Below are 17,503 nucleotides of genomic sequence, written 5' to 3' on the forward strand. Positions count from 1 at the left end.
GACTAAACTCAATCCCCTCTCGCCTTAAGTACTTTAGGTAATTAGCTTCAAACACTGTTTATGCCTATATGATCGTACAGCGGACTATCATCCGGTATCGTAGTTCTTGTATGTCATTACTCATTATTATTATTAATATTACGATGAGTATAATTATCATTTAACGCTTCTCGCGTACACTCTAATATAATAGTAGGTGCCCACTATTAGTGATTTGCAATGTTTGCGTCGTAGACATATCGGTTTTGCCGCGTCTTCGGACGAACCGGTATGTAATAATATAATAATAATACGTACGACGGTGGCCGTGACCGTGGTAGTGGTATTCGGTCGCGGTTGACGCGGGCGAACCGGTGCGCGGTTTATTTTTCTACTTTTCGCTTTCCACCGGCTTTCGCACTCTGCCACCGCCCCAAATTCGTCTGGTGGGAATCAATTAAATACCCGGCACTGGACTGCACCGGCGAACATTCGACCGAAGCATTTTGCGAACGCGTCCATCACTCGCCCAACACGCAACGGTATAACACGTACACGACGTCACCGAGTCTCTTCGACAAGTTTCGTGTAATATACCTATAATATATTATATCACATTTTGAATTATTGTTATACGAACAGGTCATTGTTCGTCTCTTTTTCCGATCGCTTTTTTACGCATTGTGTCTTCCAGTTTGTTGTGACTTATGCGAATTTTGTTTTTCGTTCAATAGTTCGCTGCACAGCCATCATATACGCCGTCGACGAATCCCAAGCCAACAGGTACCTATAAAAATACTCATTGTTATGTTTCAGTATACAGTGACAATAACAGTAATACAAATTATAGTAATAATATAACAATAATGTACGGTAATAAATGAATTGCCGTCGGACAGGCGGCGATCACTCTGAGCACTACTTACATAATACGTATGTCTTGTACATAGTTAGGCACAGGGCGAATACTATATGCAGCTGATGAAATGTGCTCGCCAAAAGCATAAGCGCACTAGTTACCATTATTATTATTACTGATTTTTATTAGAAAATATTTGGTTTTTCAACATTTTTTGTATGTTGAAAAACAAAAACATATTTTCTTATTGAAAAGGATATAATTTCATGGTTCTTATCATCGATCGCACCTACATATTTTTTATTTTTCTAAGAAAGTATTATTTTGAGTCTATAATATGTCATATAAAAAAGGTGTCTTCCCGCAAGGTATATAGATACTTGCACACCCTACACACTCCGCACACACGCTTATGCCCGTACATTTGGTTGTTATTGAAACAGTACGCGGGAAAATGGTTTATCCGTATTACAAAAGCCTTCCCTAGAAGTCTAAAAATGTATTTTGGTTTAAGGAAGGCTTTGGTTTTCGATTAAAAACCAACTTTTAAGTTTAGACGATTTGTGATTAAAAATGCCATGGATTTATATTACTTACCTATAGTCAACTTGAAACCAGTCTTTACAAATTATTTTGCATTATATTTTTTAAACCAGATAATAAGTAAATAATTCAAAATACAAAGTCTTTAACAAAAAATATATTTTATTTAGTGTACAAAATACATAATATTTTTGTATACTAAATACATCTTAATATTAAAGAGTTTTATTCCAACTTTAATTATTATTTTCCCCGTTTCCCGTTCGTAAAATATTAATGTTATTATTTTCAAAATACATTATTTGCTGTAAAATTGTCTTTCCGGAGATGTAAAAGAGCCACTCACGATTTTTCAGAAAAAAAAATAATAATTGAACAATATGTCAAATTTAAACGTAATTTAAAAATTTTTAACTTCCTTAAACTTTAAAATATCCATAAAAACTATTAGAGATTGGATACTAAATAATACACATGATTTACAAAATAATACCGGTTATAAAATTATACATTGTTTATACTATTAAAATAAATAAGCACATTTAATTAATTATCATTAAAAAATGTTAAACCCAACTTCAATGTTAACAAATTTGAATCGTATAACTACTATATCACGCACCAGTCCGATATACCTATATACATATATACCTATATAGTATAGGTCCTATACGTAATACGTATATCTATAATAATTCAAATTATGTTAGGTAAATATTTTATATGTCAGTTTTATATTATAATATTGAATTAATTTTTGATTTATTAACTTTCCTCTTAGTATTACTTAAATGTTTTTATTAATAGTACAAAACAGTTTTTAAAATGTATTATGTTTAACAAAGTGTATTTATGCATACCTACATATTTATAATTTATATAGGTACAATAGTTAACTATCTGCAAAAGATTACATTTTTTTCTGTTCCAACAATTTTTATTTATTTATTAACTTATGCACAAAAACCTATTGTATTACTAGTACTAAAAATTCCATTACACAATAATTGATTGTATTCAATACAAATATTAAAATATGAATAACGATAAACTACGTTTTTTTGCTTACACCATGACTTCTGAAATATATCACATTTTCCACTGATAAATATATTGAGTCTAATATTTAATGGATCCAATATTTTTCCAACTAAATTAGGTACACGAAAATATTATTATGTTAGCGAAACAAATAAGTAATGACCACTTACAAATAAAGACAGAATATTATAAAAATAAAAAAGTTACTAAGCTATTATCTAGACACGATTAATTCCGAAATTCATTCTTTAGATTAAAAATATATTATATCAACTAAATATCATAGACAAACCAATTTTATTAAATATATATAAAACACCAAAATAAGTAACTTTGCTTTAACTATAATTGGATACTATTTACTACCCCCCCCCCCCCCCCCACCAAAAAAAAGGAACATATTTAAAGACATAAAATGTGTAAATAAGTAGGCATGGATTATCATTGAGAATAAATATAATCTAAAAAATTCAAAATATCGCAATATATATATCTAAAAAGTATTCATCACAATCCATAACATCCGTACTTTTGAATTTACAATCCCGTTAAATTGTTAAATTAAAATTGTAATTTAATTCTATAAAATAAATGTCAATTTTATTATATGCCCAATAGTATAATTATAAACTATACAACTAATGGCAGTTTGAATATGACTTTTTAGAGATGATTAATTATATAAATAGAGCACATAGATAAACATACTTTTTTATTTACTATTATCATTATTACTATACCTACAAGATAACTACCAGACAAATAATAACCATAAAATGTTTACAATTGTATTGTTGTATAATATAACATAATGATTTATATATTGCGGACATTAGACAACAAAAGTGCTGTTCGATGATGACGGTCAAAAGGTTATAATTTAGATCTTTAGCTTACATTTTTAAACTGATTGTCATTTTTTTTGTCATTTTTGATTAAAAAATAAACAGAAAAATACTAATCGTCTATTAAAATTAAATATAAATCGTTATACGTCATTCAAAAATATTATTACCATTTAATTTATTGTAAAAGGCAATAAATAATATCAAATGTATAGTGTACGTGCGAGGACTACCTATATTTTATTTAGGCTAATGTTATTGCACTGCAATAATATGTCCATACTCCATAGTATGTCTAATGAGTTTAAATGTAAGTTGGTAATTCTTATATACACATTTTTATAAATGTACAAAATTCCGATGACATATTTTAAACAACCATAACAAACTGGTGTTCACTTGTCTCTTCCTTGACTTCCTTGACTAATTGTCAACCTCAGTTAATATATATATTCTCGAAGATATCTAGTCTTATGTATTTGATTACGTGAAACTTCGATGAATATAACTAGAGACGTGGATTTCACGCTTAATGGAAATACTTATTTTTTATTAGGTTTATTTGGAATCATATTTTATAAGATTTATTTTAAATTCCTAAGTGTACTTACATTTTTACGAAACTATAGAATGATAACGCTTTTAATGTTATTAATACAATCGAATATTGTTCATATCTCGAATCATAACTATTTAATAATAATTTTAACTTGAATAAAATTATCCTTTAAATGCCTGATTACCTTTTTCATTAGTAAATTGATGTTGAGAAGTAGTTCTCAACTTAAGAAACTTGTGTGATGAAAAAGAAATACTATACGCCTGTGTACCACTCTTCCATTGTTGGCTGTTTCTTGAGCATTAATTTTGTCACTAACGGAACTCGAGCATTTTGTACCCTTGGGATCAAACTTTTATATCTCTTGAGTTTTGACAGTTTAAATTCAATCAAAATAATAGTACGTACTACTAAAAAAAAACTGCTCAAATCATAGATTTTCATTACAGTATAAAAAAAATGCTAACAAAATAACATAAGTAAAGTATGTTTTTCTTTTTTCTTTTACGTTGAGTGATCTAAAATGGACGTTCATGACTTTTTAAAAACGATTTTCTATTTTTGTACCAAGACGTATACAGCCCATCGATAGACGATATAACCGTAGCCAGGTTTTTTCTGGGGGGGGTTAATTTTTGATGGCCAATCATGACAACAAATTAAGTTTGCACTGTATTTCTCACAATATAATTCATATAATTATACATCATATTATCAAATCAAGATCAAGTAAGTGTGATAAGAGCCGCATTGCTGTATCACCATCAAACGGTAATAAAATTAATAAAATTATTGTCATGTCTGACATTTCTGGCTACGGCGCTGGACAATATAATAATCATTGAAACAACATATTAGATTGTTCTTTTATTCAAATCGTATATCAATTATTTTAATTTCAGTAGAATTGCAAATCATTTTAGTCTGATCGAAGACACTTCTGTCTTCTAAGAACACGAAAACAATAATAAGTAATAAGTAATAACTATACTCACATTTTATAAAACATGCTGTGTATATTAGGTATAGATGTGGGTATACATATTATCTATGTTGCAAACCACGTAAAACAAAAAAATTTAAATTAAATTAAATTTTTTAAATTTATTTATATGTTATTTTTAGCAATATCTTATTGATGTGGTACGTTTATTAGGTAGTTGAATGTAAATCAAGTTCAAAACTTTTAATATATATTATGTAATTTTACACAAACAATTGACTACGTTTGAAAAATATATAGAAACAATGAATGTGATCGTTAACAAAGTACTCTGCGCTTGTACAATTGTACATTGTGATAATTAAAAAGTGTGTGGTGTGGTATGTGTGTGTGTGTGCGCGCGCGCGCGCGCTATGCTATACTACTGTGTACCGTTTACGCTGTAAAAGTCATGTTCTGCAATTGTACGATTTCGAGTTCAATATTGAATGACCTGGTTTATAATATGGAATTAACATCGCTCATCGATTTTAACTTACTGATTTATCAGCAATTCTAAATAATACATCTTTGTCACTCATTAAATAACCGTTTAAAACATACTTAACAATAATAATATTATATGCAAGAAATGGCTGCTATACATCGAACGCAATATAAAATTAAACTATTCTTATAGATACCTACCAATAAAATAAATATATAATAAATCAAATACATTGGCACACATATGTATGTACACGAGTTCTATGATATATTATTTATGACCTACGTATAATAAATATTGATTTATGAAATGATGTATATTATACATATATATATTATATATTTATATGTGCGTGTAGGTATGTGTGTGTGTGTGTTTGTGTGTGTGTGTGTTTGTGTGTGTAACTTTGCGCATAACGAAAACGTTTCGACTCGCACCAAAATACCTCGGTGTCACCGGTCGGTTTGAAATTTTTGAATCGTTACAAAAGTCGCGTAAAAATAACGGTTAGAACCGCTTGTCGAATGTTAATAATAATCGTATTTGTTACTACAGTTTGTGACGAATCACCGTCATCATTATTAATGGATGTGTAGGCAGTAGTTAAAAGCGGATACGGTCTATCTACAAAACACTGTGTTGATATATTCCAAAGTGGCGCGATATATTAACGATTCGGTTTCCTACTGGAACGCGACCGGAATGACGTTAAGATTTAAAATCATTATTACCATTGCACCAGGAGTTTCGATTATAGAAATAATAATTAACGGACACAATGGATACATTATTAGAAATCCGATCGTCGCGCACATGCATATTAAACACTCGAAGTGCGTATATACATATTTACTATTTGATTGTCCATGATGGGTACCAAATACCTATATAATATATGGTGAGAGTATCGGGTGCCAGCCACGAATCTCTGTTCGCGACCGTCACATTGTGGTTTTCATTGCGACTGGACACCCGCATGATATTAGACGCCGTCGATTACAATAGAATGTAGTCGAAAACGCATACCTACATAATATATAAGTAGAACTCCACTCCCGAGTACGGATCTCACGATTGTCGTTCGATCCGAAGACAAATGACAATCATTATGCAAACTAGAACGATCCTCAAAATTAAACTCGTACTAACACACGTGGTAGGTATAATGAAAAGTAAACCAATGTTCACATTAACTGCTCAAATACGAGTATTAGTTATTAATAATACAAATGTGTTGAAAACGATCAATATTACTATTTCATTAAAGTATAATATAACATTATCCCATATCTAAGTGGTGTTCTTCTACTTGTAGAATAAAAAAAAATAATAATAACACAACAAACATAAAAAAAAATTATTTCAATATACACATACCTCTAAATATGATAGTTTTTATTTTACACTGAACAGTAGAAGATAATAATATATTATCATATTATATTATTTTGTGTGTTAAAAATATAAAATAATATATCATCTAGCAAGAACATAACAGGAAATAAACAATTAATTAATATGTTATATATATTAAGCGTATACAATGAGCTATTTTGTAAAAAAAGAAAAGAAATCAAGAGAAATTTGTTAGATTAGTATGAGTTGGAATTGCTACATGAAAGTGCGTTACCATATCTAGACAATATTCATATTCCGGATATCCGGATCAATTTTTAATGTACTTATAGACTATTTAAAACACAAAAGTCTAAATCAGCCTATCATAGAAATAGTTTTCTATAACATTATTTTTTGAATAAAATATAAAATAACTAATTATATAGTTTTGTAAAAGGATCTACTTATAATAGCATGACAAATCCAAGTGCAGATTGGTTTGTTAAATAATAATTAAGAATTTTTGAATATTTCAATCTTGGTCAACATCTTGTCGCATCTTGCAAGTAACTAGCAACAAATTCGTTCGGTATACTTACGGATTAGATATACGAATATACGAGTATAATATTACAATTAATTTTTAAGTAATACATTTTAATTATCAATTACATATAGTTATTTCTAGCTAGACAAACTGATTAAAAAAATGTTATTTAACAAGTTATCGATAAAATGGACTTTAGTTTAAAGTTTAAAGTACGAATATGTAAATAAATTTATATTGTATTAATATATTAAAAATAATATGGGTTTACTAACATACCTAATAATTATTTTTTTTTGTAATTTAAATATTCATTTAAATTAAGAGTATCCGCTAAAGTTAGATAGAGAAAATTGATAAGTCTAAAACATCAAATATATTTTAATCAATTTTAATTTTATTTATTGAGAATAAAATTTGTATTCTTAACAGAATATAATTAACTAACTAATTTACTGTTCGTATTTTCTATAACTAGGATATTACGCATACAATAATTTTTAATACCCATTATAATAATACATTATTTATTGAATTATTCTAATAATTTAGAAATTAGAATAATATACGTATTTACTGTAATAACGGTTATTTTTATTGGTTTTTAAAATATATCTATCTGATATTTTATAGTATTTAAATTTTTTGATATATATATTTTGAAAAATGACATGGTATTATTTAGATAACCTTTGATATGTATATTATTTATATTTAGCGTGATACACATTCCAATCCCGCCATGTATGACATTATTTTAGTGTTTTGGACTATCGCCACAAAAAGTCATTAAATACAATGTTGGCAAATTATTAGGTACCAACAGGGATTTAGAGACTTCAAGTTTTTTATAGGTGATTTTTTCTTTGAACTTATTTGGTCAATTGCTAGTGCTTATCTTCATGTATATTTATTTTTAAACATATTAATCTATATGCATTGAATCTATATATCAATTGTGAATTACTATATTAAAGGCATTATACGATCGAATATTATTATTATTTGTTTGTCTTGTTTTTTTTTTCATAGATTTTTAAATCATCGACAAAAACAAAGTATACACAATGAACAAATTACTATCAATTGCCGTCTTGTTGGCTGTAACTGTTTGCTCGTGCCATGGTAGTTTTGATCGTAGAAGCATCAGATCAGCAGCAACTGAGGTTTCTGTCAACGCAGACGACCCGATTGACACAATCGCATCCCGAGATTCGGCAGCCGCAGATACTTTTGATGTGTTTACAGGTAATATTATAATATCTATAAGACTGCAGGAGGTTTCTGGTCGTTTTAAACACTAATTATTTACCAATGACGCAAAATTTATCTAACAATTCCCAAATAATAGACGTATTTGAAAAATAGGCACGAACTGAAATGCAAAATCATAACTATCATTTATTATTATTATTATTATCATTATTATTATTGCCTATTATTGTCCAATTATTATTTATTACTTATATTATGATGAATACGTCTGAATAATATTTAAACAGGTAATTAATAAATATTTGGTAGAGACTTCAAGTTTCGTCGAGTGAAGAAGGTGTTAAATGACTAATGATGAGTATTAAGTATATAATAAGTACTACAAAGCATATAATTATAAGAGTAGATATAAGATATAACGTTCTATATTACTAAATATACTATTATTTTATTCAAAAATAACAAAAATATTCTTATACTCGACAATATGTAGGTACTTAGTAGACAGTTACCTATTTTTATTAATTATATAATATGCAAACATTGATTGTGTTTAATTTGTAAATCACAGATTATTGTTGATGAAAATTCAAATAAATTTGATAATCTCTAGAACAGTTTAGTTTTTTTTAGATAAAGTATTTACTTAAACGTTTGTATCTTTAATATTTTTTTTTTCAACACATAATTATTGTACTATTCTGTACCGCCTATAGTCATGCACCGTTGAATAGAAGCAAAAAACTAAATCGTGACAATTATCCGAAGTTTCCGTAGTATTGCGTAGTTTTCTTTGTAATGACATTATACGCACTGAATTTTTGTAATGGTGTACACAAGATAAACATATATAAATAGCTCGGCAATTACGAATTTGAGTTCATTATACAGCTCATAAAGGTACATCATTTTTTCTCTGTCTATATAAAAAAAAACATTACACGACCTTATTGTTTGACCTTATTATATTGGTTTTTATTACTTACTGTGATTATATGTAAGTACCTAACGTATATCAGACATGTAGGTAAATAGTGATTTTCTTCTTTTTGAATTACATCAGTATACCTTCAACGTGGGTACGCTTACGGCGTACCTAAAAGTACACAAATTAATTTTTAAAACATTCTCATACACTCGGTTGGATTTATTAATCGAGATCATTTCACCACATAAACTATAATATTATATTTTATAGGTTCTTTTACCACAACTAGTTCATTTGCCTTATTTTTAATGCACACGTACTGGCGTACACCTATACTTATTAGTTATTACTTACCGTCGTCAGATTAGTGCCAACCAATGACTAAATCTTACATTAGCATTTTATTCGGTGTTCCTATTTCTATTACCATCTACTACAAATTATAATAAACAGTTCAATCAATGATATTATGTAGAATGAATAATACTTTCGTTATAACTTATATTGTTAATTGTATAATCTTCAATAATCTAGGAAATAAAAACAAATGTAAAAAAGCAGCAGAAACAAAAGCAAGAAAAAATGTTTTTCAATCTTCAAACAATATGATTTAGAAAAAAATATAACTTTTCTTTATTTAAAAAAAAATTCATGATAGAAAGGTTTATAATCTATAAATATAATTTTAGTTTTATTACATATTGATGATATTGTGATGAAATCTGATGACATGCAAATATGCAATAAAGCATTCAAAAATTCAAAAAGTTGAATTTTTTACCAATCATAAAATGTTGATAGAACATTAATTAGCTATATAGAAATAAAGTAGTACAATTTACCTTTATATTTTAAAGACGATGACTTAAAACATCTCCATTATTTTGTTTTATATTTTATATTTATATGATCATTAATACATTCAAAACAAATCTTTGTATTATTTTGATTTTATAACTTCCGTTTTAAAATTATACGATGCATTGTGAGTATACAAAACTATCAAATTGTATAGAAAATAAATGTTTTGTGTAATAATAATAAATAATATAATGTTCATCAATAATATAGCTTATATATTATAATATCTTTTAAAAACGAGCGTAAAACCTTAAAATTAAGATAACATATTATATCGTTATTTAATATTTATCGATTCGTTTTCAACCAAATCATATTATTTGAAAATGAAATATAGTTTGAAATTATTCGTTTTTTCCTTGTTACATTTTTTTAATTTATCAATTTGCAATGATACACGTGTGTTATTGCCCTGCATGTCTGTTGCCACATACATATTATTAATATTTACCAACCACGTCGGGTTAGTCTCGATGTACGTACAGTAACGTTAACGTTTTTTCAATCGTTCAGGAATCAAAAATATGTTCAATTTTTCTGTAAAATCTACATCTGTGTATCTGTGTATCCGTGCATTAAATAAATATATTAAATTCGTTTTTTCTGGTTACACTGATATTTTAGTATTCAGCAAATAAACGTGCAGCTTGCTCCCAAAGAAAAAATATTTTTATATAAGGATATAAAAATCGGTACAGTGGATCATAGAAAACTATTTATTCTAGAGGCTAATGCATACACTTCTTATGCAGAGTGGAGCGGTCCAACCCGCGGCCCTTGGAGCCTCCCCCCCCCCCCCAACAATTAAATTAATTTTTTTTTTTTATTAAAAATTAAAATCACAATAATATTATAATTATTATTCCCAACATTACGGAATGTTTCTCCTGAAATTTTGTCATTATTTGGAAGTACGTATATTTGTGAGTCGGAATTTTCTACAATGAATTTAATAAAGTCCGAGATAAAGTCTAAATCAAAAAACCGTATTCATGATTCGTTTACAGAATCGTGCATCAGATTAACCACCACAGGATGTTCAATTGGTTTCTGAAAAACAATGTCAATCATCATATTAATTAATCAATTAATTCTTAATATAATTAACTTAATCTGTAATGTAATAATTTGTGCATTATATAAAATAAAATATAGATAGGTAATAATATAATTTTTTTTCTTTTGGCGGTCCTCGATCTTTTTATGAAAGTGTAAATTGGCCCGCCAACTACAAAAAGTTGGACCATCCTGCACTTATGTATGCAGATAATTAATAAAAAAAAAATCTTTAGAAAAATATTCATGTTTAGATTGTGTAGACTATGCAAATTACTAAAAAACTTGTAGACCAATCATTCCTCCTATAATTTTTTTATTTATCATATTCTTCAAATAATGACTCCAATTTTAGAAAATTACTTATGCGTTATGCATCACGATGATTTTTCAATTTTTATAATTATATTATTAGCCGGAAACTATTTTGATTGAAAAATGTCCACTTAAGATATTGTTATAGATGCATTTTAATTGTAAATGATTTTCTGGGTAATATACGTTTTAATCATCCATGAGAATCTTTTAATAAACTGTTTCTTATAAAATTATTCATCCGTTTTAGAAAATTTTTAAGTATTATATTTTTAAATAGATCTATTTTATCCAAAACTAATTGTAAAAATATTAAATTATCGATTTTAAAACGTTATGATTAATATTTTTTAAATTTAGTGTCATATTTTACTATTTTTAACATAACTTCAAAATTAATAAACTTTAAAGAAATTATTTAAAATATTTGACAGATACTATGATAATAATTAATAAGTATTTATATCATATTAATATATTATACATATATTATATATATACTAACTGAAATATTTGTTATTTTTTATATAGTTGTAAATCTATTATAGATACATATTTACATAAACAATAGATGTTATTATAATTATACAAAACCTATATTAGTACATTATGCACATTGTATTTCGGGAATTTGTTCAATATATCTAAAAATATATAATACAATGATCCACTATCCACTAAACGTATTTCATACACTTTAAGATTATTTTTTAAAATTGTCAAAAATTATGTTTCCATATAAATGGTCAATGGTGATATTAATAAAATTAAAATCAAAAAAATCACGAAAAAAGTTCACATATAATGTCATAACAAAACATTCGAACATGAACGCCAAAGACCAATAGACGCTAAATTTAAGTTAACACAAAGCAATGTGAAAAATGTAAAGAATTAAATCCCAATAAAACCCAGTTTAAAGACAGACAAGGATAAAGTAATTCAAAGCGAGTAAATCAGCAACTGAACATGATTTACTTGCGGGAATAATTGAAGCTTTTATGGGTTCCCTATATAGTTCCCTACGCAAACACAGAACATTATTATTTCTTGACGCTAATAAGTAGTTTCAAAAACGTAGAATAAACAGTTTCGTTAGAAAAATAGATTACCTAATAGAAATTATCTTTTTACTGACAGCACCGATTGTCATACAGCAGTTGAAGCAAATCTGCCCTCCATAGGAACTCAAAAGTGTCCAGTGTCCGTTCTAGTTATTCTATGTCATTTTCTATATTATCGTAGCTGGTATAATATATATAGTATCTACTATTACTATAATATAGTATATATAGTCTAAATATAACATGTATAACAGTTATATAGTTAATAACTAAATCGTATCTGTAATACCACATGTGACATGTCTAATTGCCCATAATATAATATACATATATCACACAATTAGTTTAGAGTTCAAGTACTATTTATACAACATACAAAGTAAGTATGTAAACAATAGACATGAGATATATGCATACAAGTCTAGTTATCGTGATCAAATACTTACCATATACGACTTACTATATTTAGTCCAATGGCGGGACAAATTATTTTTCTTGATGGACCAACTACTTTTTTTATGTATGAGATTCGACACAAAATCACCATAACTTTATGCCGACCACTAGGGCGTGTCCTATCTTTAACTGCCTTAACCGTTTTTTCTTTGAGTTTCAACAAATATAATATTATTATGGTTTTGGGATGTATCGCTTATTGCGTTTCTATACTTGACTCGCGTATCCACCTGCCTCATATTGCTGTCTATATACTTTTCCTAGTTGAGAGATTTGGAAAAATCATTTCAGCCCGAAATTTCTTTTATAGAAATTATTCATTTCTGCAGCGTTATGAAAGTACAAAATAACGAATTGTCATCACAAAAATGTGCAACATTACGTATCTATATTATAATATATATGTGCACTGGTCTGTTTTCATTATATTATATAGGTACATACCGTTCCCTGGTTTTGGGTTTTAGTGACTTAATCACTTAATGTGTTTATCAATTTTAAAAATGCGCGAGAAAATAAGTTAATTCGCGGGGAGAGGTTCTTAAACAAATACTTTTGCAGAACTAAGTCTCCCAAGTCGGCCTAGCCTCAATCCCTAATCGCGATGGTGACTATAATAATATACAATATATTATAGATATTATTATCGTATTAATTAAGTACCTATATGCCTATAGTAATGAATTATTAATAATTAACTATTATATTGTGTACACACACACAACACATTATTTATTTATTTATTATACAATAATATAATAATGCCGCGAACCGCGTGTTGCTTTCAGCCAGGGCCAAGAAGGGCGGCCACAAGAGCAAGATGGAGGCCATGCACATGGGCCTGAGCTACGTGAAAATGGTGCTCAGCACGCTGATGGCGGCCATCGGACACGTGTTCGCGTTCAAGAGCGTCGGGCTGAGCCTGATCAGCGTGCTCATCCAGATCGCGCAGTTCATCATGGTGCTGAAGAAGAACCGGGACAGCCAGCCGCCGTCGTACAAGATCGTCGAGACCCCGTGGCACACGTCGCCCACCGAGTCGTACGGCGCTTACGGTTCGTACGCCGGCCACGCCAAGTCGGCCGCCGCGGTCGACTATTCGCCGTACGCCGCCGCGCCGCCGGCCAGGAGACGCCGGTGATGACGGCAGGATAATAATATAATATTATTGTTACGATGATGTGTATTGACGTCCGGTCCACACGGAAGACCCGATGACTGCGCAGGAGGTGGACAGACGACATAATATTTTATATCGTGTGTATACCACCTGCCTATATATATATATATATATATTAATAAATAAGCAAACGACAACGGCAGCACACCGCCATCGCTGCGAAATATATGCCATCCGCCGTCATCGCGGAGGCATTACAATTTATATACATCATCACGTCATATAACCGCGAAACATAACATTTCGGCCATTTTTTATTATTATTATTATTATTATTATTATCATTTATTATAATATTTATTTATATATGTATTTTATTTATCACGTGTGACGTGTACGCGCGCGTACATATATTATATGAATAAATTATTTATTATCATCATTATTATTACCCGTTTATTATTAATTTATTGCGATTTGTTTCGCGTCGTCGTCGTCGTCGTCATCATCGTCGGCCGCTGCAGCGCAACTACCTGTATGGTATAATATACATATATTATATTATACCTATAATATACCTTTGGCGCCGCAGTGGACCGCGCACGACCGCGCAAAACATATAATGCAATAACACCGTTTCTTTAACGTATTTAACGACTAATTATTTGATTTCGCGCAATCATTAGCGTTTCCATAAATCGAATTGTCTGTGTCGACGCGTTATTATCGCTATAAATAATATTGAATAATATTATCATCTCGTAAAAAACCCTTCCCGCGGTGCAGCTCGTCGAATAAAACGCGTGCTATACAGTGTACATATTATATATATGTATAGGTGTGCATTAACGTCATTAGTGCAATCACCGAGCCCGTGTAAGGTAGGTAGGTATACACATATTATAATTGTATATATGCGTACAGTGTTGTTCGCCAGCCCCGTGGTAACGAGCTCGGGTCGTCGTACACACATTGAAAACCTTCGTATTTTATGCAAATCTTTAAATACATTACAGTGGTGGGTTATATTTTGACGGTCGGTGTAGGTTTACCTAATACAATATTAATGTCGTGTACGTTTATTTTGTACAGCGTATGAAGAATTGGAGAACAGTGAACACCGCCGAATAGAATATTTATAGATATATAGTATACTCGGGGTGATCTTAAGTGTAGATATACACAATATGTGTACACATTGCTCATTATTTTGAAAAGTCTTAATTTTTTGAAAATGTTGTTGTTTGCATACGTTTATGTAATTGAAGAACAACATAAAAAAAAACAAGATAAAGTATCTAAAAACATTTCACATTTAAACGTTATGTCTTTAGAAACTTATAAGTTATAACCATTAACTACTCATTCAAAAATTGATTTATTTATTGATGTTTTTCGAAATACACCGAAAAATGTTTGGCTTTTGAATATGAAATTAACAATATTGTCATTCCAAAAAAGTAAAAAATTTAAAAAAATTGTTAACATTTAGGTAATTTAGTTTTGCGAAAAAATACAATTACGTAAAAATAATATTTATTTATCTGAAGGTACATATAGACTTAATTAAAAAATTATGGAAAGTATTCCCATGAGACAATCAATTTCAATAATCAATGCTGTTAATCTGTCATAAATCGTAATTGTTGTCCATATTTTTGTTATATTTACGTACCAAATATGAGCTTGAACGCCTACTCACATAGCATGTGATGATGACATTTTAAAAATATATTTCGTATTTAATATAATTTTGAAATCATTTTCAAAATATGTTGTAAGCGTTTCGGGAAAATATTTTAAGATTAGGTATCACAACATATATAATATCTTATAATGACATTATTATTATTATATTTTATGAAAATATTATCAAAATATATTTTTGATGTATTTTAAAAATGAATGAGATTAATTATACAATTTAATTTAATATAATATATATCATAAAATATATAGATATGAGTATATGACACCCAAATCCTCCCCCGTAATTACGCCACTGCTCAGACCCACGCGTAACATATTATATAAATATGATATATACATAGTAGTGTGTCACTAAATATTCATTTTCACTGGTCAGTCCGAAATCCCAATCCGTCCCTGATATTTGTGATGAACTATAATAGGTATAAACTATACAGATAATCTAAAATATAAGCTCATATAAGTCATAATTTAGAAATGAAAATATAGATATTTAATAAATTATAATACAAATTACAATTCATCACACTTTAAAATGCTTTATTTTTTTAAAGTATCTTAATGGATTGAATGTAGTTCGCTGTTAACTGAGCTAAATTATAATCACATAAGTACATCATAATAGTAAGTTAATGCCTATCCAGTTCGATGACAATAACAGAATAGAATAATTTACATCGACACAACAAAAATTAAAACTGCATAAAATGTTTTGATTTTAAACAAATTGTTGTACAAAAATTATAATAAGTAAATATCGCCGAGAATTCGCTTTTTAGGTACTGACAAAATGTATAATTACAACTGCCCGTATTGGTTAGAAGTTATAACTACTCGTAACTCGTTAACACAAGCTTCACGTCATCTGATTTTTGGCATAAATGTAAAAACTTCGTTCTCTACCTACATAATTATGTTACTGTATAACATAACATATTTAGACTATAAGCTAGGTATACATAATATACAAATCGTAAAATTCACATTCATATTCATTTTTACAAAACTTTTATATTAATAGTATGTTTATAATCTGTAGATCATAGGTAGTACTATATATTCTTATTAATTTATTAGCATTTAAATTCACTATTTTTAATTTTGCACACAAATGTTAAATTATTAAGACATAATTTATAAGTTTTTAATATACCTCTCCATAATTTTTACAACTATACAACAGTCAACTATAGTACCTACAACTTTTATATGTATTACAAATAGCTATTGAATATGAATATAAATTTATTATAAATTTATAACAGAGTCAAAAGAAATTTAATTTGTATTGCAATTAAAAACCAATCATCAAATTATTATCGTAACAGCGCATAATAAATGGGTAGGTAAGTTGTACTATATAATATAATACATATAGTTAAACCTAAATTAAATACAGTATAATTATAACACTTTTTTGACAGATCTATTGTATTAGGTATTTAAACGTTTATACGATCTGTCCCGTCGTTAATAATTGTTGAAGCATTTTTCGTTTGATCAATGACGTCAACAACCTACAATCTACGACGTACCTATAGGTGTGTCTTAAATAAGTGATCTATTTTTTAAATATCTTTCTCGATTAAGTCAGATATGTTTCTACTTTCAACGTATGAGACTTCAATAGCATATAA

General features: G+C 28.5%; 1 protein-coding gene across 1 annotated transcript; it reads left to right on the plus strand.

Annotated features, from left to right (window-relative positions):
• The first annotated feature begins 447 nt into the window (after positions 1-447).
• On the plus strand, positions 448-14,601 carry LOC132927203 (uncharacterized). Its single transcript, XM_060991688.1, has 4 exons — positions 448-567; positions 714-762; positions 8,174-8,389; positions 13,825-14,601. Exons 3-4 carry the CDS (start codon positions 8,209-8,211, stop codon positions 14,175-14,177), a joined length of 534 nt encoding a protein of 177 aa, XP_060847671.1. The 5' UTR covers positions 448-567; positions 714-762; positions 8,174-8,208; the 3' UTR covers positions 14,178-14,601.
• Positions 14,602-17,503: the final 2,902 nt, after the last annotated feature.

Source organism: Rhopalosiphum padi, chromosome 3, assembly GCF_020882245.1.
Source record: "Rhopalosiphum padi isolate XX-2018 chromosome 3, ASM2088224v1, whole genome shotgun sequence".
Taxonomy (NCBI): Eukaryota; Metazoa; Arthropoda; class Insecta; order Hemiptera; family Aphididae; genus Rhopalosiphum; species Rhopalosiphum padi.